General features: G+C 36.9%; 1 protein-coding gene across 3 annotated transcripts in view; it reads left to right on the plus strand.

The window, feature by feature from the left end:
• Positions 1–18,744, plus strand: part of LOC150095276 (MFS-type transporter SLC18B1-like) — a 545,110-nt gene that overhangs the window by 228,595 nt on the left and 297,771 nt on the right. For all 3 annotated transcript variants that reach the window (XM_090410476.1, XM_090410480.1, XM_090410477.1), the window contains exon 6: positions 17,131–17,199. In XM_090410476.1, coding sequence (XP_090266602.1) covers positions 17,131–17,199 — 69 coding nt within the window. The remainder of the gene's footprint in view (positions 1–17,130; positions 17,200–18,744) is intronic.

The following is an 18,744-nucleotide window of genomic DNA, read 5'->3' on the forward strand; positions in this document are numbered from 1 at the left end:
TAAATCGCCTCTCATTCAGTGTTTTAATGATATTCTGATAAACCACTTTTCTACATGGAATCTTTCATGTTCCATTCTATTTAAGTGAGATTTGCTTTGCTGTGATCATGAAGTTTTCGCCTGGGTGATTGGTTAGCCATCCAAGTGAACAGCTCATTATAGCCACCACCACTGAAGCTGTACTGAGGAAAGTATATATAGAACTACAAGGCTGGTAATTAGGAAAGCTCAGCAAATTTCCTAGAACAGTATGAGCATGAAATGAGGAGTTAGGTACAATAGAGATCTGTGCTGCTTGGGTAAGAAATGTTTTAAATTAAGTGCTGTGTGAATGTATTCCAAAGTTCATTAGGTTAAGTAAGGTAAGTGTAAAATTTATGAATGGAGAGACTAAGCCTCTGGAAGAAAAGAAGGCATTATGAAGAGAATATAAGGAGAGAAAGAGAGAGCAATAATCAGTTATATGCAGTGTAAAGAGCAGAACAGAAAGGCAACTTTGTTTGAGGAAGGTGAAACAGAAATTTACAAATCATGCCAAACAAAAATTTCAGAAAGTTATTTCTATATGTAACAAGTAAAAAGAATGATTATAGAAGGATGATATTAGTTGATGAAAAGAGAAGACTTATTAGTATGATTATCCCAAGACCTCATGGAGTCAAAGACTCATCTGGGAGGTCCTTTTATCACACACACAGCTCATCATACCATGCCGTGAACACATTCAAACTCCTTGCAGACACCACACTCTCAGGCAAGGCATTCCAGTCATTTACAATTCTGTACAAAAAACACCCTACCTCTCACTCCCCTACTCACACACTCTTTATACAGTTTACAGGGATGACCTCTGGTTCTCCCACTATTTTCTGCAGAACTTCTCCGGCATTGATCCTATAACAACCCCTTGCTAACTTGTAGGTCTCTATCATATCTCTGCAAATTACATCTTCTCAATCTTTCCTCATACTCAACATTCCAGAGGTCAGAAACTAACTTAGTCAATTGCTTTTGGACCCTTTCCAACATCCTTCTGAAAACTAGGTGACCAAATCTGGGCACAATAGTCCACGTGTGGCCTAATCAAAGCCTTATACAATGGAACAAGAATCTCCCTACTTCTACACATCAGTATCCTCCTCATCATTCCCAGAAGCCTTTGTGTTGTCTTCACAATTTTGGCTATGTGTCCCCTAAATTTCATATCCTTATCCACTCTCATCCCCAGATCTCTTATTTCTTCCACCTCCAACAATATCCTCACCAAGCATAAATTCTGCATCCCATCTTTGTTTTCCAAATTTTAAAACCTTACATTTCAATTTACTCGATTTATTCAAGTCTTCTCGTAAGGCCACAACATCTTCACTACTCTTCATGGTTCGTCCCAACTTTGCATCATCTGCAAACAACTGAATATCTCCATCCAATTCTTCACCTATATCGATAATATACAAGTTAAACAGTAATGGCCCTAAAACAGACCCCTGAGGCACTCCACTAGTGACTTTCCTTTTCCTGGATATGAGGTACCCTATCAAAAGTCTTTGCGAAATCTAAGTATATTACTGTATATCCTTCTCCTCTGTCCAAGGAAGCAGTCACTTTATTGTAATAAGTACGTAGATTACTAAAACATGACCTCCATTTATCAAATCCATGCTGTCCATCAAAGATAATACCATTGTTGTCAACCCAACTCTGGATCCTAGTTCTCACAAGCTTCTCCAACAACTTAACCACAACACCTGACACACAGATAGGCCTATAGTTTGATGCTTGAGTTCGATCACCTCCTTTATGAGGTGGCACAATCTTGCTCTCCTTCCACTCCTTAGGAACTTGACCAAGTACAAGACTTGTATTAAAATGTCAAGGCAGGTGTCAACTCCCTGCCATATTCCTTTAGAATACATGGTGATATATTATCATATCCCACAGCCTTATTTACATCTAGTTTACTCAACTCCCCAAACACCTCTTGCTCACTTGTAGTCAGTCTCTCCTCCCCATCATCAACTACTCTCAATCTCTCCATGAAGTCACATTCACAAGATTGAAAGACCTTTATGAACTGCTCATTAAGTATCTCCACCACACATTCTGCAATAGCTGTCTTTATACCATTTTCTGCAATCAATGTCATCCCTCCATAATCATTCTTTCTTTTGCTGGCTACATATCAAAAGAACTCCCTAGGATTCTTTTTGGCTTCATTAGCTAACTGCTGTTCATACCTCTCTTTAGCTACCCTCACCAACCAAGTCACTCTCCTTGCCTGGTCTTTGTAGACCTCATGGAATTGGTTATTCCCACTTCTCTTATGCTGCCTCCACAACGTTCTCTTTCTCTGTATCGCATGCTTAATCTCTTTATTCATCCATCTCACACCTACCTTATATAGTATTAGATCTGAAACGGCTACCTCACTCTAAATGAGGTTACCCTTCCAGAGTCTAACAATAAACATAAATTAAATAAGCATACTTATCATTTGGCACAGTGTGACTATGTTTTTATAGGAAATAACATCTTCCAAATTAAATTTAGAACTGTTTAAAATGAAGTTAATGTATTTATATATATGAAATGAAAATGTAAGTCAACAAAAAGGGGCAGTTATAAGAGAAATTTTCAGTAATATTGTACAAGTAAAAGAATGCCAATAATTTGGCAGAATGAGGCAAAGGTTGCCCAAATGCTACAAGAGCAGCGTAAGCACCCGTGGGTGTTGCATCTGAAAAAGTTTCATGATGCATACATTCCCGGAATTAGAAAGCCCTCTATGAGGATCGGTGAGGTCACCCAGTCAGGGACCAATCGGCAGGACGATAGAAGAAATCAAACTCGGAAAGATTGAGCTCTTGGGGAGCATATAAAACCCGCAACACTGAATTGAAACGCCCCTGTTTTGTTTGTTCCTGTATTCTCACTGTGTGCTACAAGTGTTCATCGTGGTTCAGGTCTTATTTTTAAGAGCTGACCTTCGAGAAGTTCCAGCATGGCACTGCCACAGAGCACGGCAAGATCAAACGTAGGCCGTCAATGAGAAGAAGCGTTGACGTAAATCCATAGCAAAGAAACAGCGCCCGATTCAGGAAGGGCACGTGAATCCCACGTGCTGGTAGAATCAAGATAGCCTGAATCTTCACAAAGAAGGAAGGATGAAGAGAAACCGAAACAGTGTAGATAAGTACTTTCATATGTTCTAGCCCCTTTTAGAGAAATTGACTAACAGTATGGAAAAGAGCGTATTTCGAATTTGTGATAAAAGGAAGTATGAAGAATTGAAATTTATGTGAATAACTCTATACCTTTGGACTGAATTTTAAGAACTATTAGTTTATTAGATATTTTGTCGTGATCCACTCGAGGGAAAATATTAATGTGCTAAATGCCTATCTGGTCTAATGTGTTGTAAACTAAAATATCAAATAAGTTGAAAAATTTGAATTGTAAAGATTTAGAAATCAATGTTTATTTTTAAGAATGAGAGAGTGAGAGGAAAGTAAGAGTTTAACTTAGTATTAATAATTGTTTTGTTCCTGTATTATATTAAATAATGAATTCATTAAAATTGTTTGATATCTCTCATGCCTGTGTTTCTGACCATGCTGACTGACCCTGACCCTTCATAAAAGTTTGAACCTGTGATCATATATATGCGCTGGGATATCCCAACTAAGTAAGAAAAGGGGCATGACTGCAAATAAACTAGAAAACCTAAGGCTGCTGAATTTTAGTAAATGATATTAGTAGCACCTGATACCCTATACCCTTAAGGCTCAGGCTGGCACAGTAAATAAATTTGCCTGAGTGAATAAGGATAGCTTATAGTGATCAGGGAAAAGGCATTTCTGGGGGCCCAAAATTGAGAAATTTGCTAGATAAGCGATAAGATCACGTATTCAAGTAAGATAGATGACTTAGGGATACATGAAGTTGAAGACAGCAGATAGAAGCCAAAATATATATAGGAAAGTAAATCACGCACAAAGAATAATATATAAAGATAAAAGATATAACAATGAGCAAGGGTAGAAACGAAACATAACAATGGCGCAGACCCGACGACAAAAACATTAACAATAGCCTTCTCACCCATGGAATACACTTAGACATTGCATCTACTAGATAGCTTTTGAAAATCCCCCAAGCTGCATTGATCTCTTTTTCAGCTAACTCCTCATTCCATGCTACACCCGCAAGCTGTCTCCTGAGCTCTTCATAATCACTCCCCCCCCCCCTTGTAGCTCCACATATACCCTTTTCTCACAGAGGTCCTCACACTTCTGACAACCACCCAGGTAATCATCCCATGGTCACTTCCGAAATACACCCTACCTTTCATCCATTAGAACAGTACTTCCCAAACTTCTGGATGTCAGGGCCCCCTTTGCAAAAATTAAAATATTTCACAGTCCCCCTCGAAAAAAAAGTGTAATAGAGAGATATATTATTATAATATTTATTGTATTTATATTCAATACAAAACATACACAGTGAATATTGCAAAAATCAAATGCATATATTACATTTTTTGCCTCTTACCGTTTGGTTCTGAAGACGATGCAGGCTGCTCTCGTAAAATATGAAATGCTTTCCTTTTTTGAGTCTGCTTCTGCTTCTTCTGATTGTTCACGGGATTTTTTTTTATTTTTTATCAGCCACTTATCCATCTCAGGGTTAAATTTTTTAATGTAGAATAGATCAAATAATATCACGACTTACCGATACTGGCACACCACAAACTGATAACATGAAATTAGTGAATATTACCTGAATAAGGGAATCCCCAGACCAGGAACATTTTTCTCTTTTGTGACTTTTCTCCCTTTACAGTAATTAAGCCTAATGCGAAACAGACAGCAAAGGAGGCAGGTTATTAAAACGTGCATATGATTGGTGCGGTATTAACAAAAGATCGTGCAACTGAAAGATAAAAGCAGAGGTGACAATTGAGTTGAAATGCTAACTCTCTTCAACCAAATTCCATATGTGAAACTGCCATAACATTCATTATATATATATATATATATATATTGCTTAGTTTTAACACTTTTACGAATTTTAACACGTTCGGTTGAATTTTATTGCTACCTTGGGAAATCGAACTCACACACACATCTAATTAATAACAATAGTTTTTAGTTAGATATGTTTGCCCATGCAACATATGGTTTTGTTTCAGTCTATACAGCATAGTTTCTGTATGAGGGGACATGTGATTCATTAATTAGTGTGTTTTTTTCCCAGTTGTCTCTAATTGCACTATTTGTTGAGAAATATATTACACAGACTCTTTATACCTTATTCACTGGCATAATAAAAGTACTTGTTTTTATTGCCTCTGCAGTATAGTGGCTGTTAGGGAGGGCATGTTGTTTACCACTGCAAGCGAGTTACTATCTCCCCACATGAACTTGTTTAAGCTTTTTTTCATGTGTGAAGTATATGCAAAACTTTTATTGGTAACAGAAAACTAGCTCGAATGACAGTGATAATATAAAACGAGTTTTGATATGTATATAAAGTCAACATCAACAGTCCAATTATGAATGTGTGATGAAAAGGACAGGAAGATTTGGAACTTCCCTGAATAGCATTCGAAGTAAATACAATTAACCACTGCTTTGAAACGAAACATATGAATAAGCAATATTTACTGATATTCATTAAGTGCCGAAAGTTTGTGAACTAACACCAATGTGTGAATTTTTCCATTAAAATATAAAAAATAACAAAAAAAGAAATAATAAATAATAAAAGTTAAATATGTTTCTTTTAAAATAAAAAAAATCTACTTAGTCTTAAAACATTTTAAATTTGTTTTCATTATTTCACGCCCCCCCCCCCCCTTGAACAAAACCTATGGGCCCCAAGGGGGCCACGGCCCACAGTTTGGGAAGTGTTGCATTAGAAGATAAATTGAAGTATTTAATGAACCTGTCATTAAAGTATTTCATTATTATAAAATTTGAGCTCTGCATAAATGTGATATTATGCAGAGCTCAAATAAGGATGGAATGCCAGACAAGAAACTGGTAGTTAATGAGCAGGTGGGTTGTAAGAAATTAAGTAAATGTGATCTTAATAAGACTGTAGAACTCAATGACTGATCACTACTCAATCACAGATCACAAATCTTGCAATAGGACAAGTCCCGAAGGGTTTAACGAGAAAATTATTCCACTTCACAAAGTGGGGGAGATGGGGTTGATAATATTGGGACTTTGGATTATAAGCCAGTCTGTATAATTGAACTGGTTTAAGGTTTTACTAACAGCACAAAGCAGAAGACCGCTATCAATAGATAGGCAGCTCATCAGTGAGATATGTATGAATGAGATGATGAGGTGAGTGTAAGGAAATGAAAGTGGATTTCCATTTGTATCACATAATTCCTGGTTTAATCTGGCCTTCAAATTTCATTCGATGTTAACAGATTAATAAATAAATCAGTGCATTAATGAATCAACAAGGTGGTATACAACAAAATGCTGCCTCTTCTATTCTTCCAAGAAAACTCGGTGACATTTAAGTGAGTTCGATTTCCAGGAATAACATTGAGTAAGTATTGGCAGAAAACAATACTTCTAGTTCTCGAAGATTAGTGGATCACAAACTAAAAAAGGAAAAAGGGGAAAATTTCACTCCACAAAAAGTTTCTAGTCATTAACATTATATCAGCATTATATGAACATTATATAATCCACAACAGGAGATGAGTCTAATGGCATGGATAGGGGAATAGCTGATGGACAGACACCAGAGAGTAGTATATGGTGGAGTGGAGTCTAGGAGAATGGTGGTGACTAGTGGTGTACCTCAGGCTTTGGTACTAGGGCCACTACTCTTTAATTTGTATATTAATGACATAGGGAAAGATTTATTAGGAGATATTCAGTTGTTTGCTGACAGTGCAAAATCTGGGAAGAGCAGTAGTTGATAAATGTGATGTAGGTATTCTGTAGGATGATTTAAATAAATTGGCATTGTGGGCAAGGATAATGATTGTCAATTTAATGTTGCAAAATGTAAGTTATGCACTTTAGGTTGAAAAGGTAGCATATGGTGTATCATATCGATGGTATTGGCTTGCAGGAAATTGATGAGGCTAAGGACTTAGGGATAATGGTAGACAAAGAGTTAAAGTTCAGAGGATATATTACAAAAGTTTGTAAAATAGCCCAACGAATTACTTGGATGTTAAAAACATGCTAACAAGATAAGAAAGCTATTATCTCTCTTCATAAGGCTATGATTTGGTCACATCTTGACTATTGCGCACAGATTTGCTTACCTGAGGTTTCTTGAGGACCAGGAGGTGGTTGAAAGATTCAGAGATGAGTGACCAAGATGGTGATTGGTCTGTGGAATGCTCTCTATGAGGATTGGTTGAATGTTTGTGGATTGCAAAGTTTAATTGATAGGTAGGAAAGAGCGGACATGATAGAAATATTTAAGATATTAAAGGGGTTTTATAAAATTCATGCAAGTGAAATTTTTCAATATATGACAAATAAGATGTAACTATTCTACCTCCAGTTGGTGACAGTGATCATGCAGTACTCACTTGGGAAGTGACTAAGTTTATGAATGTTCCATTCAGAAAAGGTTACATGCTGAACTACAAAGCAGGAAATTATGACCAACTGAAGAGTATACTGAGTTCAGTGGAATGGGATCGGTTGCTGGATGGAAAGAATATCAACAGTGTATGGGAAGCATTTAAACAATACTTAAATGATGCGATATCAAATTTGTCCCAAGAGTTTGAAGAATAAATAGAATAGGAGTCAAATGGATGTGTAATCTTATTAAGCAAGAGATTTGTATGAAACGGATGATGTGGAAGGAATACTGTGTGCATAAAGATGATGTCCGTTATGAACGTTATAAGCAGCAGGCTAGAACTGTTGTCCAGAAAGTCACAGCTGTTGTACAGAAAGCAAAGTCTGCTTATAAAAAGACACTGACTTTGCATGCTAAAGACAACCCACAAGAATTCTAGCGATATGCTGCAAGTAAAAGAAAGAATGAATATGAAAAAATAACTCTTCTAAATCCAGATGGCGTGAGGGTTACAGATGCAGAGGAGGTTGTTCAGTTAATGAGTGCCCATTTCGTTGAAAGCAACATTGAACTCACTGTTACCTCTTCACTAGATGAAGAAATGCAGGTGTATGATATGAGGTTGAGGTATTACAGCTGTTGCACAAACTAAATAAGAATTCAGCAATAGGGACTGATGGAATATCAGCACGTGTGCTAAAAGAGTGTTCAGCTGAACTGGCTATTCGTTTGACTAGGATGTTTAATATGAGTGTCAGAACAGGGAAGATTCTGCAGGAATGGAAGGAATGTATGGTAATTCCATTGCACAAGGGTGGTGCAAAGATCGAAGTATCCAACTATCGACCAATTAGTGTCTCAGGAGTGGTAGTGAAGATTTTGGAAAAATTGGTTAGGGCCTGCATTCAGAAATGGATTAACAGTGAATCTCTACTTTGCAACGAACAACATGGGTTTACTAAGGGAAGGGCATGTTTTAGCAACTTGCTCACAATGTTACCATTGTGTTAGACAAGGGGAATGGATACACCATGATACTTTTGGATTTTGCTAATGCTTTTGACAGAATACAGCATGGCAGACTGCTGCATAAATTGAAGAAAATAGGTTTGACTTATACAATATTAGCATGGATAAGAGGATGGCTGACTGACAGGTATCAAAAAGTGGTATATGGAGGATCTGAGTCTGCAAGGTTTAAGGTAACAAGTGGTGTACCACAAGGATCAGTGCTTGGTCTACTGTTAATCAATCTGTATATTAATGATATTGGGGAGGATTTGACAAGCAACATACAGTTATTTGCTGATGATGCAAAGATAGGTAGGGTAATCAGGAAAGCTGCTGATATGCAGTCTTTGCAGAATGATTTGAATAGGCTGCAATTGTGGGCATGGTAAAATGGGTGTCAGTTCAATGTTAGTAAATGTAAACTCTTTTCACTTCAGCATGATTAGATATCCAATGTCGTATTATATTGGGGGATTAGGCTAGAAGAAACTGATGAGGCTAGGGATCTTGTAGCATTAATAGATAGGAAATTGAAGTTTAGGGGCCATGTGGCAAAGATTGCAAATACAACTCAAATGATAATTGCAATGCTGAAACGAACGTTCACATGTAAAGATAATGTTATTTTGCCTCTTTACAAGGCCTTGATAAGACCTCACTTGGACTATTGTGCGCAGGTCTGGTCTCCTGTTTCCGTTGTGATTCTGATATATTGGAAAGACAGATTGAGAATATGTAGACTGCAGACACTAGCAAACAGGAGAAAGAGGGGGTGATATGATTGAGGCTTACAAATTTCTGAAAGGGTCATACAGGATTTCGATTTATGGAGGAGGGTGGGAAAGACAAGAGGGCATCCTTGGAAGCTGAGAATGAAGGTCGCCAAGAAGGGTGTGAGGGCTAGATTTTTCTCTCAGAGGGTGGTGCATGATTGCAATGGATTGCCATTGGATGTTGTGAGTGCAAGCAGTGTGAATGAATTCAAGAATAAGTATGATAGCTGGTGTGTGTAGTATGTGGCCTCCTTCGATAAGTCTCTGACTCCCTGGAAGGCTCTCTTAATAATAATAATAATAATAATAATAATGGTCAGAGAACTAGGAACCATCCATGGAAGTTGTGTAAGAGTATGGTTAGTAGCAGTGTGTGTACCAGATTTTTTTCAATGGTGGAGAGTGGTGAATGAGTGGAATGGATTGCCAGAATTGATTGTGAGTTTCCTAACAGTGAATGGATTCAGGATCTTTTTCTGTCCAGTTTATAAACTTAATACCTTCTTTGTCTCTCAAAAAAAAAAAAAAAAAAAAAAGTCTGCCTCTTTCTTACCTGGGTGTTTACATAATCCCTTGTTCTTGCAGCCTATGTTATTATGGACAGATTGGTTGTTCCTCACAAACTCGTCTTGGAGAACATCAAGAATATATTTCACTTAAAGAGCATGATAAATCTGGTTTACTGAACCATGCCTTGTATACAATACAGAATTCAGTGGAACAATGCTAAAGTCCTACATAAAAGTTATTTTCTTCTGGAATAATTGTACAAAGTAGGCTGTGAAGCAATTCACAATCCTAACCTTAACAAAAATGATTGTATTAAACTTTCTCAAATTTGAGAAGTTATCCTAACTAATACTCACCATTCATGTGTTTCATAAAAATTTTAATTAATTAATTATTTAAATTTAAAATATTTTATTACTTTTATGGCTATTATAGCCTGTTTTGGTTTAGGAGCATCCCTTATTTTAAATACATTGGCTTTTTTACTCAAGAAAATTTTTAGAGCATTATAAGTGTATGTTAAAGGAAATTATAGCAGAATGATTGAGGAAGAAAATTTTGTACATACCTTGTTTAGATGCTAGGATGACTTCATTCTCCATATTTTTGCTGTCGGGCTGTTAAAAGGGGGGGGGGGGTGTTGATGCAAGGCAGTAAGAATAATTTTGAAAACCCGGGTTTTTTCTAAAATAATATATATACATATATATACCGGGTGATTATAAAATAACGTCAAGTGTTTAGAGCCCTCTAGCGAGTAATGTATTGGATGAAACACACCAATATTCGGTAGACGTACACAGTGGAACACGGGATTCGATGTAATGAAAAAAAAAATACTACCAAAAGTCGCCCATAGGGGACATTTTGGTGCTGTTTACTGAGTAAAATGCATTATCACATTTCTTGTGAGCGATGATGCAATAAAAGGAAAGTCTGTGAGATTTCTTATCATTCGTAGACGAACTGCTTTTTGATGCCTCTTAGCTTATGTGAGCGTGCTTTGTTAGTCAAACTCTATTATCAACGGAACAATAATGCCAGTGCTTGTCTTCGTGATTTTCGGTGCATAAAAAATTTACGAAAAGGACCGATTAGCGTAACAAACTTACGAAAACTGATTCGCCGATTTGAAACTACTGGAACTCTAATGGTGCAGGGGATGCAAACCAATCAATCACCAACAAGTTGAACAAGTTGCAACTGCTGTTGTGGAACAGGAGATGATGAATGTGCAGGGTACCAACAGTGCACAAGCAAATATCCTGGCAAATGGATATCACATACACAACGGTGTGGAAAATCCTACGTCAGATGTTGAAGTTTTACCCCTATAAAATCAGTCATGTTCAAGGATTGCGCCCTAGGGATGCGACCACACAAATTCACTTATCTTTGAGATTCTTAACGCACATGGAAGTGGATGATGCATGGCCGTGGCAGATTTTATGGAGTGACAAAGTGCACTTTTATTTGAACGCCGATATTGACACACGCAAATGTTGCATATGGGCTGCAACTAATCTGCACGTGTGTCTGCATTTGCCCAAAGTCACAGTATGGTGCAGATTTACGGCATCTTTTATCATTAGTCCATACTTTTATGAAGACAATCACCAAAATGGACCAGTGACCTGTTCCGTCAATGCTAACAGGTATGCCAATATGCTACAGAACTTTGTGGTTCCACAACTGTAGCAAAGAGGATGTCTCGATTTGACCATCTTCATGCAGGATGGTGCACCACCCCACATCGGACTTCAGGTACAGCGTGTTTTGCGACAACATTTCTCTGACAGAAGAATCATTAGTCATGCATTTCCCATGCCATGGCTACCGAGATCGCCTGATCTCAATCCTTGTGACTTTTGGCAGTAGGGATTTCTTAAAAGCATTATATATCAAGGACATGTACCCGATATTCCAACTTTGAAAGATCAAATAATGTTACACGTGAGACAAATCAATTCCAATATGTTGCGAACCACTGTGGAAAATGTCATGCACGGTATGCAGTTCCTGGAACATCAGAATGGTGGTCATATTGAACCTCGTTTGTAATTAACAATAAACGTCATGAAATTGATGTGTGCTGTCTCTCATTTGCCAGTTAGTCATTCATTAGTCACACCTAATAAAATTAATTTGGCAGCGCCAAAATTTCCCCTGTTGGAGACTTTTAGTACTATTTTTTTTTCTTTAAATCGAATCCCATGTTTCACTGTGTGCATCTACCGAATATTGGTGTGTTTCGTCCAATACATTACTTGCTAGAGGGCTCTGAACACTTGACATTATTTTATAATCACCTGGTATATATTATTATACTTAAGGGCGCTTCTTTGGGGAAGGGGAAGGGTTTTATGGGAAAACTGGGGTGGGGGAGAGCGTTTCCCATAAAACCCTTCCCCTTCCCCAAAGAAGCGCCCTTGAGTATAACAATATATATATATATGTATAATCAGTGGTGAGCTATGGAAATTTTAACAAAGAGCTCGCATCATCGAGCAAAATGTTAAAAGTTTATTTTTCACTTGGTTAGACTATAATAAATTTAGTTTAATCCTTTATCCAAGTGTGAGCAAACAAAGTTTGCGCCTGAAAGTATCTTCGGGACTGGGGTAAGGTAGTACAACACCAAGCAACTCGTTGCAAAGGTGGAGCAAGCTAATATCACTCCTATCTTAGTAACTCCCATAATGCAAAACACATCTCCTTGCAGATATGTATAATGTTATGCATTAAGGGGAGGGCCACTACCCAAACTAGTTTCGACCTTTATTGAGGTCTCTTCAGTGGGAGCCAGGCCCAGACGTGGAGATACCAGGCAGAGGCAATGGCAGGTCATCTTTCTCTAAATCCAGAGTAATTTAATAAAAAGGTGGCACACCGTTTGGCAACTCCTATAGGTAAAGATGACCTGCCATTGCTTCTGCCTGGTATCTCCACGATTAAACAGATTAAATTAAATTTAATCCATTTAATCGTGTTTAGGATTAAACTAAATTTATTATTATCATCGAGAAAAAATAAATAAATAAATAAAACCACATATTTCACACCAAAACTTTTACTAATACAGCTTGTGTACAAATTCCAATCAAAAAAGTAGGAGAGGATAATCAACTTCTAAAGGCTATCATTTTTAGACAAATATTTCATGATCTAAACATGAAATATTTGCACACAATCAACTGTGTTAATTTATCTTACATAAGAAAAACATTTATAACTATCAAAATATAATAAGAATGAAATCTTTTATAAAACATTTGATTGGCTACTGGTTTTACCATATGATTGGCTACCAGAAGGGAGAAGGGTGCACTTAAGTGTGTGAAGGTGTGTGAAAATAAAATAAGTGCATGCACTTATTTTATTTTCAAACTTGAGCGCATTCTTCATAGAGGAGTTGAAACATTAATTCCAAATAATCTATACACTGCTGATTAGACTAATTTTTCTTAGGTTACCATATGAGTTTGTCGCTTAATATGTTTCAAAAAATTTTTTTTTCGAAAAAATAAAAAAGTAAACAAGAAGAATAAGGGGCTCGCAAATTTGAGAAAAATTTAACAAAGGTCTCGTGCGAACCCCTTATAGCTCACCACTGTGTATATATATTATTTTAGAAAAAACCCGGGTTTTCAAAATTATTCTTCCTGCCTTGCATCAAACACTCTCCTCCCCCCCCCTTTTTTTTTTAACAGCCTAACAGCAGAAATATGGAGAATGAAGTCATCTTAGCATCTAAACAAGGTATGTACAAAATTTTCTTCCTCAATTATTCTGCTATAATTTCCTTTAAAATACACTTATAATTCCCTAAAAATTTTCTTGAGTAAAAAGAGAGGAAGATGCATGTAACAATAGGGGAATGGAATTTCTAGAATTCTTGAGGGACAAATGTCTTAGGCAACATGTAACAGAGGGAACAAGAGGTTCAAAAATTTTGGATTTGGTTATAGCATCAGAAGAGTTGATAATAACTGAGTTGACGTCTCTCCCACCAGTTGGAGAGAGTGACCATATGGTTTTGACTTGGAAAATGAATAGACATGCAGGAGTATCAAAGAGACGGGAACTTATGTGGAATTATAAGGCAGGTGATTATAATAGTCTTAGACGTCAACTTCGGGAAGTTTCATGGAGGGAGGAATTGGAAGGCCAGGATATCACCAGTGCGTGGGAAATTGTGAAAGAATATTTGTTATCAGCAATGGTAAGTTGTATACCACGAGTGAAGAAGAGGGCGCAATTTGGAGTAAAGTGGATGACAAACAATATTAAACAGGAATTGCATGCGAAAAAGAGGCTATGGAAGAGATATAAGGAGACAGGTGAAGAGATGCATGAGGAATATAAGACACAGGCCAGAAGAGTGACTCGTGTGGTAAGGAAAGCGAAACTGGAATATGAGAGGAGATTGGCCCTAAGATCCAAAGAAAATCCTAGGGAATTTTTTAGCTATGTGGCCAGTAGGAGGAGAAATGACTGTGGAAGAATGATATTGTGGGATAAAAATGGGAATAGAGTGACTGATGCAGAGGACATAGTGGAATTGTTCAATGAACACTTTATTGGAGTATTTCATCCTAGAGGAGTCAGTTTTAATGCTAGAGGGATAGGACTGGTACGAGGTCTGGAGGTACAGGAGGAGAGTGTGTTTCAGATACTGAGTACTCTGGATGTCAGTAAAGCTGTGGGACTGGATGGTATTTCGCCACGAGTTTTGAGAGAATGTGCTAGGGAATTGACAATACCTTTAACGTGGCTTTTCAATGAAAGTCTGGCTTTGGCAAAGGTGCCCAGGGAATGGAAGGAAGGTAAGATAGTGCCATTGCATAAGGGTGGTAACAGACTGGAAGTGTCTAATTATAGGCCAGTCTGTGTGTCATCAGTAGTTGTTAAGATCTTGGAGAAAGTAGTGAGGGACCGTGTACAGCATTGGGCAGATGAGGGTAATGTTATCTGTGAGAATCAACATGGATTTGTGAAAGGACGCTCTTGTTTTAGCAATATGCTAGCCTTTTATAATAAAGTTACAAAAGCATTAGATGAGGGAAAGGCATATACTGCAATTTTCTTAGACTTGGCGTAGGCATTTGACAGGGTGCCACATGATAAGCTGATATTTAAGTTGCAGCACATGGGTCTGGATGTCAGATTGGTCAACTGGATTCAGGATTGGCTGTCTGATAGGTATCAGAGAGTTGTGTATGGTGGAGCAGTTTCCAGGAGGCAGAGGGTTACAAGTGGAGTCCCACAGGGCTCAGTACTAGGACCTATATTGTTTAACCTTTATATCAATGACATAGCCAGTGGATTGCAGGGGGATATTCAGTTGTTTGCGGATGATGCGAAGCTTGGAAGGATTATTAGTAATAGTGCAGATGTGGTAGCCCTGCAAGAGGATTTAAATAAGCTAGATAGATGGGCAAATGAATGGGGGTGTCAGTTTAATGCAGCAAAATGTAAGGTCTTGAGGTTTGGGAAACATCGATGGGATGCTGCATACTCTATGGGAGGAGTTATACTGGAGAAAGTAGGGGAGACAAGAGATCTGGGTTTGATGATTGATAGAAACCTGAAGTTTAGGGGACATATTGCAAAGGTGGTGAAGGTAACACAGAGGATTGCTGCTATTATGAGAAGGACACTGACCTGCAGAGATAAGAGGGTTATCATTCCGTTGTATAAGTCTCTGATCAGACCACACTTGGACTATTGTTCTCAGATTTGGTCCCCAGGATTTGAAGGGGATAAATTAACTGTGGAAAGGATACAAAGACGGATGACAAAGATGGTTTCAGGACTGTACAAGGATAGTTATGAGGATCGGCTGAGAGAATGTGGACTGCAGAGTTTGGTGGATAGAAGAAGGAGAGGTGATATGATTGAGACTTTTAAACTGTTGAGAGGTGGTTACAGGGTTGACACTGGGGAGTTCTTTCGCTTGGTTGATCAGCGGGAAGGAGTGATGACAAGAGGCCATCCCTGGAAGTTACGAAAGGAAACTGTGAGCAAGAGGGTAAGGAGTGGTTTCTTTGTGTGGAGGGTGGTTGAGCCGTGGAATGCATTGCCTGATGGAGTGGTGGGAGCGAGAACGGTCAGTGGGTTTAAGGAGTGGTATGATAAACTTTGTGTTTCTCAGGGGGGGACTTCCCCTCGATGAGTCTTGACAGACTTTATGTCTTAGAAAGGACCTCCCTCGATGAGTCTTTTGACTCCTTGGAGGCCTGAATAATAATAATAATAATAATAATAATAATAATAAAAAAAAGCCAATGTATTTAAAATAAGGGATGCTCCTAAACAAAAACAGGCTATAATAACCGTAAAAGTAACAGTTTCAAGAGGAGTAACATGGGAATTTTCCCAGAAATAATATCTATATTAAAATATTTTATTTTTTATTTTAATTTATTCATTGATATCTATTAATGTAAGCGGAGTTATCTTCTTGCAGTTGATAGCACATATAATACCACATGCTTTCAATTTAATTGTTTTCATTTTTATAATTATATCTTCTTATTGTACTGTATTGAAAAATGGCTATGAAATATAGTCAAAAATTCTACCGAAATAAATAATTATGTAAGTGACCTCTGTAGTTATTTATTGTTATAATGTATCCATTAAATCTCAGTATTTAAGTCAATCCAGTGCTTTTTTGGGCAGGAGAGTAGGCAATGGCATGGCTTACCAGCACCTTTATTAACAGTGACATACGACATACAGATGTGGTAGATTTAGAAATTTTTAGTATTCAGTACTTTTTAAAGATGTTTACATGAAATGTAAACATGTTTTCATTTTTTTGCATATATATATCAAGATTTCCTGGAATATACACCACTGAAGTTCAGGAAATGATGATGATGATTAACTCATTTCATTCATAGCAGATGAGAGGGGGGAAGGAGAACTTGTCTATAAAGGGTGTATAAAAGTGATGAACTGTATATTAGGAAGTTAAGAAACAGATTTTTATTTTATTTTAATAAGGAAAACAATAGATGGCTAGAATGCATTTCTAGCCATCATGGTGCAGTGTAAGCTGGGTGTGAACATCAGTAGATACGCTGGTATTTGGCTTGTGACTCATAGAGGATTGAGGATAATAATGGCAATAATAAGATATAAAACAATTGAAAGAAATATTTTAGCCTGGTATACTAATTCATGTTACATCCTGTTTAGTGTCAATCATTTGTACATAACAAACTAATAACCATAATTTTTCATATTTTTTCAGGCAACTATAGAAGGTACTTCTTCATTTGCATATATAGTTGGATTGCCAATTTCAGGAGTACTTTATCAAGTGAGTTATATTATTATTTAATTAATTTTTTTATTATTATTTCTTATGGTAATCCTCCCCCCCCAGACACACAATATATGGATATCAAGGATGGATGAGAAAAGAAAAAAGCAAATGCTTTATTGACATGTGATGCATAGATTTGCAGTGAAACAAAAAACTGGGAATTTCAGGTGACAGCAGGAGAAGAAATGAACAAAAATTATTATTATCCAATAAAGAATATAATTTGGTCAGCTAAAAAAAGAAAGAAAAATTTTTTAAGGGACAATTTTCCTTCTTTTTTTGTTCATTTCCTCTCCTGCTGTCACCTTGAAAGGCTCAAAATAGTCAAAAACAAATATCAGCACAAACAAAACTGATTTTGAAGGAGAAAAAGCAGAAAACCTGCATCATGTTCAAATGACAGTAATACAAACAAAGGAATTGCAATGTGGTATTTAGCTGACCAAATTATATTCTTTATTGGATTAAATCAAACAAGAATGATGGTAGAACATGATGAAAAATCAAGTCACTTGGTTAAACAATATCCTCCTGTTTTTGTCAGGGTACCATGTGTGAACAGCAAATAGTCTGGAACAAACTCAGCATCAGCAGAATTCAAAATAGCAGCCATAGACCATAGACCTGAAGAGAATTGTAACTAGCAAAAGAATTAGAGAGGTACTGCATTTACATAATTAATTTTTACTGAAATAAAGAAGACAAAAACAGGTGAGACTTGTCTAAATAACAATTTCAAGATTATATTCAGGAAATGATGGTCAGGGAAAGGAAGGAGTAGATATAGTCTTCAAAACTGAACATGAAGATAATTTTCTTGAATGGAAGGTAATATCAAGTAGAGTGATATAGGCAAACATCAAAATGAGAAACTGAAAAATGAGACTTATTTGTGTCCTTGGCAGGAAGCTCTACTAAGGAAGAAGTGGAAACATTTTTTGTCATTAGAGAGGGCAGCTAATATAAAGAAATAAGAAATGTTGGTCCTTGTTAGATCTGGTGATCTAAACTTCAGAGTGGGAAATGAATACCAAATATACAGAAATGTGTTGGTAAAATTTGGAGAAACAGGCAATGATGATGATGATAAAAATGTAAGTACCAGCTTGATTTATGTTCAGAACGTGGACTAATTATTGATAACACCATGTTCCAGTATAAAGATATGCACAAATATATGTGGCAGAATATACAAGGAATAAGAAAAGTCTTGTTGGCTATGTTATTGTGGATAACAATATCTTTATGCAAGTTTAGGACACAACAGAGGATTTGAAATAGGAAGTGATCACCATTTAATTTTGAGTAGAGTAAAATTGAATATCACACTGAAAAGAAAAATACATAAGGAAGATCTAAAACAAATCTAAAGTTAAAAATGAAGACATTAGAAACAAACTTGACATTGTTTGAATTCAAGAATGTGTGAACAGGGCTAATGTAATTTGGTATGATCACTTCAATAGATGGAAGAGATGAAAGATTAGCAAAACAGGTGTTTGATGTCATGATGACAGGAAAATGACCCAGAGGACAACC

This window comes from Typopeltis vanoorti, chromosome 20 (genome assembly GCF_054136105.1).
Source record: "Typopeltis vanoorti isolate ZY-2024b chromosome 20, IOZ_Tvanoo_1.0, whole genome shotgun sequence".
In the NCBI taxonomy this organism is placed as follows: Eukaryota; Metazoa; Arthropoda; class Arachnida; order Uropygi; family Thelyphonidae; genus Typopeltis; species Typopeltis vanoorti.